The sequence below is a fragment of the Ricinus communis genome, chromosome 3, assembly GCF_019578655.1.
Source record: "Ricinus communis isolate WT05 ecotype wild-type chromosome 3, ASM1957865v1, whole genome shotgun sequence".
Classification (NCBI taxonomy): domain Eukaryota; kingdom Viridiplantae; phylum Streptophyta; class Magnoliopsida; order Malpighiales; family Euphorbiaceae; genus Ricinus; species Ricinus communis.
In genome coordinates, this window is record NC_063258.1 from 787,522 (window position 1) to 801,814 (window position 14,293).

Here is a 14,293-nt window from a genome sequence, read left to right on the forward strand (position 1 = left end):
GATTAAAAAGAAAAGAGGAAAGAAGAGAGAAAAAATTATAAGTAAGGATGAATAAGAATATTTAGATTATTTTATGTATAAGATGAATTATACTATTACTTTAATATATAAAACCGTCATAATATATTTATAAATTAATAAGTTCAGATACTTGATTAAATAAAAAAATAATTCAAACACTGAAATCCAAAAAGTCAAAAAGTTAAAATACTAAATTTATAATTATTTCTATTTTTTAATGTTGGAGTAGATTTTGTAGAATAAAGTTTTCAAAAGAAATGGATTCACCTTATTGCTAAGTCAATATGATAGAAAACCATAACTACTAGCCTTAGTTAATAGTTTTTATGAGCAAAACTGAATCGAAAGCAAAGAATTAATCGAACCAACTATCGGTTTGATTGCAATTTAATAATGGGTAAATTAAATAATATTTTAATTTAATTTTCAATAAATTTTAATTACAATCGAACTAAATCAAAATTTCTAATATCTAGAATATTATTTATTTAATTTTAATATAAAGAAGGATCAATTTATTTGACTATGAAAATATATTTATTTATATATTTAAATATTTTTATCATTTTTGGTGTTGAAAAAATATTTATATTTATTTAAATAAAAATATTTATAGTTTAAATTATAGAAAAATAAAAAAATAAAAATCTTAAATTCAAGAACTGAAGACTTTTTCAATTTAATTTGATTTTGTTAAATTTAATATTTTAGTTTGATTCGATTAACAAAATAAAATAAAAAAACTCAGTTTTTTTTAAAAAACTTGATCAAACCAACCTTTGGTGCCCTTACCTCTTGAGACCTTGAAAGATGTTTGGCAGTAAGGAGGAAATATCTTCACAATTAAAAAGAAAATTATTGGGTTTTTAGTTGCTTTCACATCATATATGTCATGCCCAAAAGCACTTCTGGGCTCTTGTGGTGGCCAACTCTGAATGGTCTTTCTTCTGCTTCCTACTGTCATTTTCTTGAACAGAGAGGATAAATCTTCACAGCCACAAAAGTTAACAAAAAGGGTACAGAAACTACAAGGATAAGGGGACAATGGGACATGAAGGGAAGTGAGAAATTGGGGGCTTTCTTTTAATACCAGAAGAAAGGAGGCTTTAGAGAAACCCACATGCTCCCTCTACCCAATGTCATTACAACTTCAATGCCAATAATAATGAATGAGCAACTAAAGTTTTCCAATCTATGCAAGGAAAACAAAATAAATAAATAAAAAGATGAATTAATGTTAGTCTTAAAAGTAGGGAAATTATTGTATTTTTTTTCTCTAACTTAGATTTCTAGATTGAGGCCAACAAGAGGACTTAGAGAAATTTTAAAAAGAAGGTGGTCATTAATTTGGCATTAAAACATTAGAAATGAATGATGTAATAATTTGTTATATAAATAGTGTTAATAATAATTAATCAATCATTTATAGAATTATTCATAAAAAATTATAGATTAATGAAAATTTATAAATAGTGGGACTAATAAATTTTAAAAATTTAATAGTTTGAATTAAATTCAAAATATGTAGTTTCTTCTACTAAGATAGAAATGGAAGGGGAGAATAAATAAGAAGCCGGAGAAACATAAGATGACTAAGAGAATGGTAATAGGCTTAATGCATTTGTAAAATTGTTCTTGTATTTTCAAGAAAAATAATGCAAAGGTTGATTAAGTTTTTATTTTCTTAAAAGAGAGATTCATATATTGAATAAAAACTTATTGCATTGATAAATATGTATATGCATGTATTTTTAAAGCTTAAACTTTCTTTATGAAAGAGGTTTGTTAAATTGAGAATGTCAAATTATATAAGGTTTAAGAGGTTTAATGAATCTGATGGTTGTTCTTCACCAAATAATTAAATCATATTTATTTAGTAAGATTTAAAAATTAGCTGATTTAATCTCAATCAACTCATCATATAATATCTAATTTAATTTTTTTAGTTATATAATATTATATTTTTTAGAAATTATTAATAATAATTTATTTTAAATTGATATTATATAATTAGTTCTATTATAATTAATAATTAAAATTATTATTTTTAAATATTTAAATAATTAAATTATAATTAAAAATAATCATAATATTTTATAATTATAACATTTGAAATTAGATTTTTCATTAATAATATTTAAACTTTAGCCACTTTTCAAATTAACTTTTATAAATATTTTTAATTATATATGCAATTGAGTCAAAAAAATTATTTATAATTTTTAAGTTATTCTTATTTATTTGAATAACTGAAAATAATATTATTAAAATAAGATATATATAAAAATAAATTATACCTTTAATGGTAATTTAACATACTAATAATAATGGCTAATAGGATTTTATCAAAATAATTTAGTTTATCAATTATCAACTATCAGTTATTATCTACTAGCTACATTAATCAACCGAACCAAACAAGCCATAATTTTGTTGCATATCGAGCAAGCTTATGACACTTGTTATTATTTGTAATGCAATAAAATTATATGATTAGTATAATTTTATAGTTTAAAATAGTCACTGAGCGAAACAAATAAATTATGGAGTGTATATTAAAAAGCTATATCAATGCGACTCAAGAATATGAATTTTTATTATTTAATTAAAAAATATTTTTTATATCCTTAAATATACTTATTTTTATTTTGTAAGAAGTTCATTTAATATTTTTTAATATGCATTTATGAAACATTGTCCTGTTTTTAGTTATTTTCATGCAGTAATAATAACAATAATCTTGGAGTAGTTTTAAAAAAGAAGATATTAAAGTAGTTTTCCCAACTATACCACCCACTCCAACTTCAAAGCCTATAGAGCAAATATCTGGCATATAACCTTGTCACCCTGTCAAGCCTAGCTGCCATTGCCATGCCCCATAGCTTAGGACCATTCCTTAGCATGCCCTTATAGTCTAGGACCACTGCCTTTATCCAGCCTGTGATAAATGGTTTGTCTCATCCAAAACTGAAAATGAATGTTGTGCCACAATAATCTTGACTTGGATGTGTAACCAATGGTGGGTAGTTTTAGAAGGAGAATGTAATAAGAAGACCCATTTTTTTTACCCCTAGCCACTCTCTTCCTCTTCCCACATTTTCTCCTGCTCTTTTGCACACAATTTCCTCTTATTATACTCTATTTATTCACTTATATATATATATATATTTGGCATTAGTTCTTTTATTCATTTTGTTAGATTATATCTTTATGGGGCTAGTATTGTTGATTCCTTTAGTGACAATTTGTGATTCTTTCTTTTTGAAAGTATTATTAGTTGTGATGATAATTATGATAAGAAGTTTTTTACTAATCTCTTTTTATTATACTTTTCTAAAAATTTAAGAGTCAAATTATAATTGGAAATTCTCACACAATAAAATGTGTTTACTGCTAAAATACAAGCTATAGAGTTCTATTAATGTGAGTGAAATATATAAAAATAATAATTATTAGAGTAAAATTTATATTTGTGTACTTGTTGATCACCCTCGTAATCATTTTTATCTATCAAGATGCACTCATTGGAGTCAAATGCTAAATGGAATAATCCATTTTCAAGTGAAGTTTATATATTTGTGTACCTCTTGATCATGCTTTGTTTATAATGATGTACTCATTTATTTTAATAAATGAAGCATATATGATTCTCCTTAAAAAAAAATGAGAAGCAAATCATTTTCTGAAGTTTCAAGGGATGTTTAGGAAGTGTGAATAACTTACTACAATCCAAATTCAAATATGCACTCTTAGAAACATAGAAATCAACAGCAGCAAACCTTTGAAGAAAATAACTGAAAATGCAATCAAAAGCTTTATCCATGGATGGAAATTTACTTTCCTAGTATTATTTTTATTTTGAGAAAAATATCCCAGTGCTGAAACTATTACAAATACACCAAATTAAGCCAAATTCCCATCAAAATTACTTCCTTAAAATTGAAAATAAAATTATGGGCAAATGTCACAAATAAGCCCTTAAAGTTTCAGCTAAAATACAATTAAACTCTTAAACTTCAAGATAGTTCAATTATAATAATTATATCCTTGAAGCTAACTCTATACATTCCATTTGCTAATTAATGATAATAATATTTATTTCTTCTTTTTTTTTTTGTTAAATTGAGAGAGAAATTAACACTTTATGATTTTTACCCATTATAAATAGAACTAATATTTTCTATTTTAACATCTGAAACTAACTGGGTACAGAATTAGTTGTAAAAATACAGTTATTTTATCCTTTAAATATAGAAGTTTAATTGTAGTTTATGCAAAAGTAAGAAACTTATTTATATCTTTTACCAAAATTGTATGTCAAACTACAAATGCAAAATCAAAGCAACTTAAATGAAATGAAGCATTAGCCGCTTCAACTTGTCCACAAAACTTCTTGGTTAGAATGTCCACTTTTTTCTTTTCTTCTTCTCTCTCAATACTTGGTCTTCATTGGTTCTCACATTAGATTTTCCTTCATTCTATAAACACAAATTATTCATTATCTTCCTTAGTCAAATGGCGTGATTGACTGTTCTAGTGGCTAAAATACAACATAGTTTAAAAGCCATGTTTTCTTTGCTTTTTTTGGAATTCCAAATAAACACATATGAATTGGCCTTGACCTTTTCTGCCTTCTTGAACTAGATTCCTAGGTCTTTGGTGCCTTTAACCACATGAAACACTTCTTTTCCCTTTTTCTATTGGCCAAATGTATACTTATACATGAAATTTAATTATTTCGTCAGCTTAATTTTTGATGTAATTTAATAGATGTCATAAGTTACTTTTTTATAATATTTTAACACTTTATGACATGTGTTTATACTCAATATGTCTATATGTATTGCACGAAAGTACTCAATTATTACTAAAAAATAAAATTCGGGTGTATATTAAGTTAAATTGAAAGTTAAAGGATGTTTAGTTATTAAAAAAAAGTAAAATTTAAATACATATTAGGTTAAATTAAAATTAAAATATTAAAATGACTAATCGATATAAGTTTAAGAGCATAAATATATATTTGACCTTTTATTTTTCCTCTTTTTAACATAGAGCACATCAACAAGATTTTAGCAGCCATAGTTCTCTAGGTTTAACTATGAGTTCTGGGTGTAGAATTTCTTAGAAGCCTTGTGGTTATTAAATACATCATGCAACCTACCAAGTTGTTTGTAGACTGTTTTATCTACTTTGCTAGTATTTGTAGTGGAGCATGTTAAGTGCTTTTAGCTTAATGTTTTGAAAAAGATAGACTAAAATGCTAAAAGTTGGCATACAAGAGAAGAGATGAGTAATGTCTGCAAATATGTGTATGCTGACGGCAACCCTTTGAGAGAATGACCCAACTATTTGGTGGATGGTATAGTTGAGCTATAAGAGGATAATATAGTTGAACAATGGTAGTTGAAGGAGAGATTAAGTGAATTTAAGAGAATAATGAAGATTAATTTCCTTAATCAATAAATAGATCCATCCTTATTGTGATATTGAAACTAAGGGTGAACGAGAGTTGACACAATCTCTTATAACATATGAAATTATGAATTTAGTTTAGCATTGTGTTTAGTTAAAATTTATAAAATTTATTTATAAATTTTAAATTTATGTGATTTAAATGAAATGAAAATTAATATAAAATTTTACATAATCAACTTTGTATAGAATTGATTATAACTAAATTGAATTTTAAGAAAATAAGTAGAAGTTTCAAATGAATTTTATATTAGTAAGTTAATATATTCTATAACACCAAAATATCTCTTTCAACTTTATCATTTCTATTTTATTTTTTTCTTGAATTTTATTTGAAAATAGATTTTTTTAATAATTTTCAACCAAATATAGCATTAATTTATTTTGGTTGAGCTTATCTAAATTGCGTCTATATAATATTTTATGAAAACTTTTTAACAATATTTTAAAATAAATTTAAAAAATAATTTTTATCATATAATTTTTTTAAAATAAAATACAATTTTTCTTAATATTTTTTCAAATTTATAATATAGTTATTTTTCAATTATTTTTTAATATTTTTCAGTGGTTTTCGATTATTTTTCAGTTATTTTATCTAAAAACCGTAAATTTAAAAAGAAGTTAAAAGTCATAGTTTTAATATTTTAACACAATAAAAATAAATAAAAAAATAAAAAACTGTAAAATTAATAAAAAAATATAGAAAGCATAAATATTTATAATTATCAAGTAATTACTTTACCAGACCGAATATATATATATATATATATATATATATATATATATATATATATATATATATATATATATATATTATAAATTTTGAGATTTAAATTTTTTAACATGTGTCCTATTTTTTGATATATATGATTTTTATTTTAACGTGTATACTTATTTTTTAAATATAAAATTAATCATTTACTTTAATGTAATACTTTTTATTTTTATTTTTATTGTATGCACTCTCTTTCTAGAGAGTGTAATTCACTCTCTCAATTTTTTTTTATTTAAAATAGAGCTAATTTGAGTTAAATATATGAAAAATTGAATTAAAATGTCTATAAATTTAGACAAAAACTAAATTGAACCCGAGCAATGAAGTCAGTAACCAAAAATTAAACTTTAGCAAGGAGGAGTTGAGGTTATTAATTGAAAGTTTGATTAAATGAGTGAATCCTTGCATTTAAACTAAATTGAACTCTCTCATTTTATTTAAAATGGGCTCTAACAATAATTGAGATTTCTAAATATAATGGTTGATTAAACAAATAGAATAGGAATCGAATTGTTACACTTGTACAATTTTAACACTTGTGACTTTGATATGTAATCACAGTCAGGTTTTTGTATTTTACTTCAGCCATTGAAAAACATGTATCTAATGTATATATTTAAATTTACTTTTAAATATTAGGTTAGGTTGAGAAATATGATTAAGAATATAACTGATAGTTTTTCAGTTTTTAATAATTATACTAAAGCGTATGGTTAACTTTTTTTTTTAAAGAGCTTTTGAATCAAAACTTTTATTTTTAAAATGAATAGGCTAAAATAACTTTTTTTTTATCATTTTTCGTTTTTTTATTGTTTTTTTTAAGTTTAATCTATAGCAACTTAATTTGAATATTTTATAAAGAAATAATAAATTAGTTTATCTTTTATATACTAATTTAATACTTTTCAAAAATTGAAATAAAATATGACATCTTTATTTACTAATATAAAAATATTTATTGTATAAATAAAAATTTTGATATATATTTTATATTTATATATGATTAAATTGTATATAATAGTATACAATAAATAATATTTTAATTTGACGTATATATCAATAATAGAATATTTTATCAACAACAAGTAATAATAATTTACTAAACACTTAACATCAATCAAATACCAACTACTAGCTATCAACTATTAATTATTAACAATAGATAACAGTTTGGTTAAATTTGTTCTACATATTAACTAAGGGTCGACATAATACATATTATTTTACAGTCCCATCTATAATTTTTTTTTATTGAATAGCTAATTAGTTATTAAAATTTATAGCTTAAAATATTAACAAAAATAGCATTTCAACATCTTGATCAATTCTATATACTTTAACCTATAAAATAATTGGCAAAAAACTTACTTTATAAAAATAAAAATAAAAATTATTGATTTTCAAAATGCAATGGAGAAAGTATATAAATACAATAAATCATTTTATAAATTTTCCGGGAATCAAATGTACCATACTAATAGGCAATACCCAACTGCCATCACTCACTAGAACTCATACCTAAACCAAACCCATTATTGGCACTTAAAACTCTCAACTGTTTTGTTAAATACTAATCATATACTATTGAAAAAAGGAACGAACAACTGGCTCGATTATTCATGGACGGACAGGAGCCAGCCAGGGAAGTTAAACAAAAAACCAACAAGAGAATAAGCAAACTACCCCACCAAAGCCCCAACCCTCATCACCCTCCAATCATTTTTTTATTTCCAAAAGAAAAATCAACAGCTTCAATTATCTATCAATTTTTCTATTATAAATAATGGAGGGATTATTAATTTAAAGTTTTACTCAAGTTTATATATATATATATATATATATATATATATATATATATATATATATATATATATATATATATATGTTTAATGTTAGATTAAACATGTAAGTGCAATAATTTATCAATTTTAGACAATCCATTTTAAGTGGAAATTCAATCTTTTTCAATTTTGAAAAATAATTTTTTATTCATTTTGTAATATCCAAAAAAATATTAAAATAAAATAAATAATAATAATAGTAATAATAATAAAATAATATTTTTATATATATTTTATTGAATATTATTTACTTAAAGACTTATTACGGGACTTGGTGATCTTAAACTTATCTATTTTTTATTGTCATTACGGATTAACAGATCGGTCGTGACACATTCTGAATTTTAGTTTGTTTCATATTATCAATTATTGGTTTAATAAATAATTATTAAAAATATAATTTATTAATTGATATAAATATCTTCATATCTAATTAATTATCATATTTTATATTTTAAGGTTATAGTTATTATATAAAAATATAATAGTAGTATTTTAAAGAAATTGGTTTAACTTCTAACACACCACAAGAAGCAAGCAATTATCACACGCATACACACACAGCCACCGTCGCTCTTCTTCACCTTGACTCACTCCTCTCTTTAAAGCTAAAAACAAAGGCACAACATTTCTTTGACTCTCTCTCTCTCTCACTCATTTTAATACTAAGGCACACAACAATAAAGAGTAAGTTTCTTCTTTTCTTTTCTTTTCTTTTTTACTTCCTCTGCATGAAACAGAGTGCTCTGCTTCACTTTCCACTAATATTACAATGAAGTACATAAGAACCAACAGCTTGAAAAGACTTTTCTCCCTGAAAAGACGTGTTCTTGAAGAAGGACTCGCCATTGAAGACCAAAAAGAAAGCAGTGTTGTTCAAGGATCAGGGCACTCGCCTCGACCTGCTTGGAGATGTTTCTCTTATGAAGAAATTTCTCAAGCAACAAATGCCTTTAGTCCAGGTTCGCAGACAAAAATGGTTATGCTGTTAGAAACATCTGTATTTTTTTTGTTTTTGATGTGGGTTTCTGTGCTTAAAAATTTTGGTGCTGTTTGTGTTATGTGGGTATCAGACAACTTGGTCGGAAAAGGAGGGTATGCAGAGGTTTACAAAGGAGAGTTAGAAGATGGAGAGAAGATTGCTGTAAAAAGGCTAACAAAAGCTTGTAATGATGAGAGGAAAGAGAAGGAGTTCCTTACAGAAATTGGGACAATTGGCCATGTCTGTCACCCCAATGTGTTGTCTTTGTTAGGTTGTTGCATTGACAGTGGCCTTTATCTCATCTTCCACTTTTCCTCTAAAGGCTCTGTTGCTTCCCTTCTTCATGGTACACTTTTAATAAATCTCTTTTGAATTCAGAAGTGCCATATGGTTTTTATGTTTCTTTTGCAGTGTTTTGATGTGTTCCGTTTATGTAGATGAGGATTTTCCTGTAATGGATTGGAAGATAAGATACAAGATTGCCATTGGTACTGCTAAAGGACTTCATTACTTGCACAAGGGATGTCAAAGAAGGATTATTCACAGAGACATTAAATCTTCAAATATTTTGTTGACAGCAGATTTTGAACCACTGGTAAGGTACCCAAAAAGGGAATTGGTCTATCTTGCAAATTTTCTTTTTTATTTTTTCCCTTTTTATTTATCTACTGCATTTTCCAAGGGAGAGGCGGGTCTCGAACACGAGTACTATTTGGAGAAAAAAAAAAGGTAAAAAGAAAGAGGTTAACACTAGTGTTGTTTCTGTTTCCAATTTTAACAGATATCAGATTTTGGGTTGGCAAAATGGCTTCCATCTCAATGGACTCACCATTCCATAGCTCCAATTGAAGGAACATTTGGGTATTTACTGAAACTTCAATATGATATCAGCTCTTATTTATTTTTGTGGGTTCTTATTACAAGTACAAATAATTAGATTGTACTCCAAAATCTTTGTGTCTTTTTCAGGCACTTAGCACCTGAGTACTATATGCATGGGATAGTGGATGAGAAAACAGACGTGTTTGCATTTGGAGTATTTCTGCTAGAAATCATTTCTGGCAGGAAGCCAGTTGATGGGTCTCACCAAAGCATACACAACTGGGTAGAGTTAGCATTGCCATCCTCATTTTGGGGAATTATCCGTTAATTTGCAATAATTTTTATGAATTTGTTTTTGTTTTTCTTTTGGGTTTTTGTTAATTGTAAATCACTGACTTTAACAGGCTAAGCCAATACTCAACCAAGGAGAGATTGAAAAGCTAATAGATCCAAGGCTTGGAGGGGCCTATGATGCTATCCAGCTGAGAAGACTTGGCTTTGCTGCATCCCTTTGTATCCGGGCATCTCCTACGTGGCGCCCTACCATGAGTGAGGTAGCTACTCAATTATAATAATGTTCACTTGTTTTATTTTCTTTCTTTTATATATGTTAATAGAAATTTTTTTAAATTAATTCGATCCATCGAATCATTCATAAATAAATTAAATTAAATATTAATTTATATTAATTTTATATATATATTATGTATCACTTATATATTTACAATAATAGACGGTGTTAATAAGTTTTAGTACGTCAATCATGTCAACCCTTAATTTTGTAGGGTCAATTTCTCGTTCATGATAACAAATTCATTGCCTTTCACGGCAAATCGGAATGCACATGTAGAAGTCCTCTACCGGGTGTCTATTCCTCATCATGCTGCCCCATGTCATGACCCATCATCACACACTAATTATATACATAATTAAGTTTTAATGATGTTTATAATGACCAAAGCTACAAAAGAAATTTACACCTAAATAATTTCTATGACACATGTGTGTAATACATCGCATTAAGTGGTCCATCACATTTAATTTTATGTACATAATAGGAAGAGGTTCAAATGTCACACCACTTCTTCCTGTTTCCATTAGGAAATCTTCACTAAGATGCCTTACTCCTCATAATTATTAAAAGTTAACCAAATTTCTTGATAAGGATTATTGCATCATTTGCATTTTCTGTCATGTTCATGATTTCTTTAGTTATCTTTCAGTTGACTGTTTGAGTGGTCATTTCTACACTATGCACACAAGCTTTCTATTTTTAAATGATATATAAATCCCTCAAACAAATTACCCCACCTAAGATTATTAAAATCCCCCAAATAATTTTATATTTTTAGAGTAATTTGCTTCATGGATATTAAATTTTTGGATTTTATAATCTAATTAGTCACTTTATTACTAAAGTGACTATCAAAATAGAACATTTTTAATTGATTTACCATATTAGCAATATTAATGCACTAATAACTTCTCTTATTAAGTATGTGAATTTATTTTTCAATATGTATAATTTAAAAAAATATTAAAAAATAAGTCCCACGTACTTATTAGGTTGCTGATAAAGCTAGTCAATTAGAAATATTCCATTTTTAATGACTTGGTGGCTAAAAATAAATTAAAATAGAAATAAAGTCAATGATGTTAAAAAGATATTAAAATATTAAAAATAATTAAATATTAATTCCGAAGGTTAAAAATAAAATTTTAAAAGCAGTGTCATATCTCTTGTACAATGCGCCAAACACTTAATTGTTTAGATTATACACTTCATCACGCCAATCAATAGGAGCCATGGAACCTAGAGTACTAAATTCATTGTCCATATCTGTGGACCAGCCTATTGTTTTCCGACATGTGGAATTTAATTGCCAAATGTGTTACTACAGTAAAACATATTATTACAAAAGTGTCACTTCTCCACTTGTTGGGTAGTTGCCAGTTATTACTTGTAATAACATTGCAATCCTTTTCACCAGTAGTTTAGATTTTCAGAAGAATGCAACATATGAACTTAGATTTGGCCTCTCTTTTAGGCGTTGGTAGCTGGGAATTGCATTGTGGGTTTTCTCACGCAATTCCAAATAGTCCTGAGATGTTTCTGTCCTACCTAACCTATCCATCTTTAACTAGGTTGAAACAGACGTATGGCTATATCCCCTATTTGATTCGAATAACGACCATAAATATATATTTCAACTTGAATAGTTCGAACGAGATATATGTGTTTCAATTTCAAAAGGTTTCGGAATTTGCTCTCTTGTAAATAAAAAAAGTTTATAAATTGGAACCTATGTGATGTTTTCGCTCGTTATTTTAATGCAAATGTATATTTTATTATATTTTGACTTTTCCTTCTAAATTGAATAAGTTATCTTTCCACCTTATGTAATCAATTGCAGTTGAAATATATAATTAACTCAATTTTCTTTTTTAATTGTTTATAAAGTCAGATGGTTCTAAACAAAATAATGCTAGTTTAAGATCACATAAACATTTTACAGGGTCAAATATTTGATGAACCATTTTATGTTGGCAGGTTCTGGAAGTGATGCAAGAGGGTGAAACCGATAAGGAAAGGTGGAAGATGCCAAAGGAAGAGGAGCAAGAAGAGTTCTGGGGATTTGAAGATTTAGAATATGAATGTGATGATAGCTCCTTCTCAATTTCTCCACAAGATTCAGTCTCTACAAGGAGTTTTCTGACCATCATGCATTAGGGTTCAATCATATTATAACAATCCTGTAAATTATTTAAAAAAGAAAAGAAGAAAAGAAACAGCAAATAAGAAAATGATCATAATGCCATTATTAGTTGCGGAAGTAAATACTAACCATTTTTTCCTTGTTTGATTTTTCTTGGTTGCTTTTAGTGTATAGTTTCCTACAGTTAGATGAGTGATATTTAAAGAGTAGTCATAATATTTTAAATATCTGTCAGCTGTCTCATTATACAAGTGTAGAACTCTCAAATATATGTATCATCCATGCAATGATTTTGGGTGCAGTAAACTAGAGGTATCTAAGACTTCTCTTTTCTTTTCTGTCGATATGTAAATATATTATGTCATTTATGAATCAAACTTAATTTTTTATCAACACAAATGTAGATATGCTTGCAGAGTAATTCTTGCTTGAATCAAGTTCTTTCTTTCTTTCTTTCTTTAATGTCTGTTAGAGAAGTTTTGAAGTTGTAAACTTTATGGAGACTTGGACAGCTCAAAAAGCCACCAATTTAGGACCTTTATTACTCTGCAAAAGATGATTTCATTCAGGAAGTTCCAACAAGAAATGTCAAATACATGGAAGAGAAAAGTTGTTTTCATGTGTTAATCATTTGCTAACCAATAAATTGGTTCATGACAAGATCAAATTAACAATTGGATTACCAGTCCAATGGTTCTCAACAACCTCTAAAAACACATAGGTGCCAACAATAACATACAAGAAGTAGTTGGTACATCTTGTGCTAATTTTGGGGACAATGATAGATTTTATATTTAGCCTTTTTTCTTTTAAGAAAAAGGGGAAGAAAGTAAGGAGAGAAATAGAATTTTTTTTCTTTTATGAAAAAGGATTTTTTAGTGAATAAGAGCTCAAATTTGATTTTTTAATTCAAATTTTTATAATTTAATAAATTTTTTTGATAAGATATATATCAAGATAAGTTAAAGCTCAAGTTATCTATCTAAAAGTGAAAATAAATCAATGATTCAAATATTATCAATGATAACCCTCTCTCAAACTTTAAATTAGTTTGTCTTTTAATAAGTTAATTTCTAAATTAATTAAGTTACTTTCCTAGTTATATAAATCCTAAAAATAGCATAATAGTTATATTATATAATTAATATGTCAATACAAATATGTTTAATATAGATATTATATTTATTGTATTAATATAATTTTTAAAATATTAAAAGATTTTATTAAGGAAGAGATTCAAAATTATATTAAAGTATTATTATTTCATAAAATTATGATAAATTAATTCTTAAATATTAAAAATCTTATTATATTTTTTATTAACTTATTCTTTATTATTCTTTATTATTAGAAATAATAATAACAACTGCATAATCTATGGATTAACTACTATTTTAAGAATTTCCAATAATGCTCTTTATACAGCTTCCTATTGAATTATAAATACTTAATTCATTGAAGTTCTTAGGTAGATTAGGCAAAAATTTTAAAATAGTATAAAATCCAAGGACTAAAATAAACTTTACTTATTGATTAAGCCCTCTATTTACTTCCTTGCTTAATGCAAGTAATTCAATTTTTTAATTTTATCGGAGTTTGGATTGAATTTTCCTCTTTTACCAAGTTGGTGGATAAAATGAGCCAAAAATTTAAAACT

General features: G+C 26.1%; 1 protein-coding gene across 1 annotated transcript; it reads left to right on the forward strand.

Moving 5' to 3' along the window:
* Positions 1–8,712: 8,712 nt before the first annotated feature.
* Positions 8,713–12,972, forward strand: LOC8260296 (probable receptor-like serine/threonine-protein kinase At5g57670). Its single transcript, XM_048372467.1, has 7 exons — positions 8,713–9,077; positions 9,189–9,443; positions 9,535–9,692; positions 9,879–9,958; positions 10,067–10,202; positions 10,324–10,473; positions 12,471–12,972. The coding sequence occupies exons 1-7, from the start codon at positions 8,888–8,890 to the stop codon at positions 12,648–12,650; spliced, it is 1,149 nt and encodes a 382-aa protein (XP_048228424.1). The 5' UTR covers positions 8,713–8,887; the 3' UTR covers positions 12,651–12,972.
* The last annotated feature ends 1,321 nt before the right edge of the window (positions 12,973–14,293 follow it).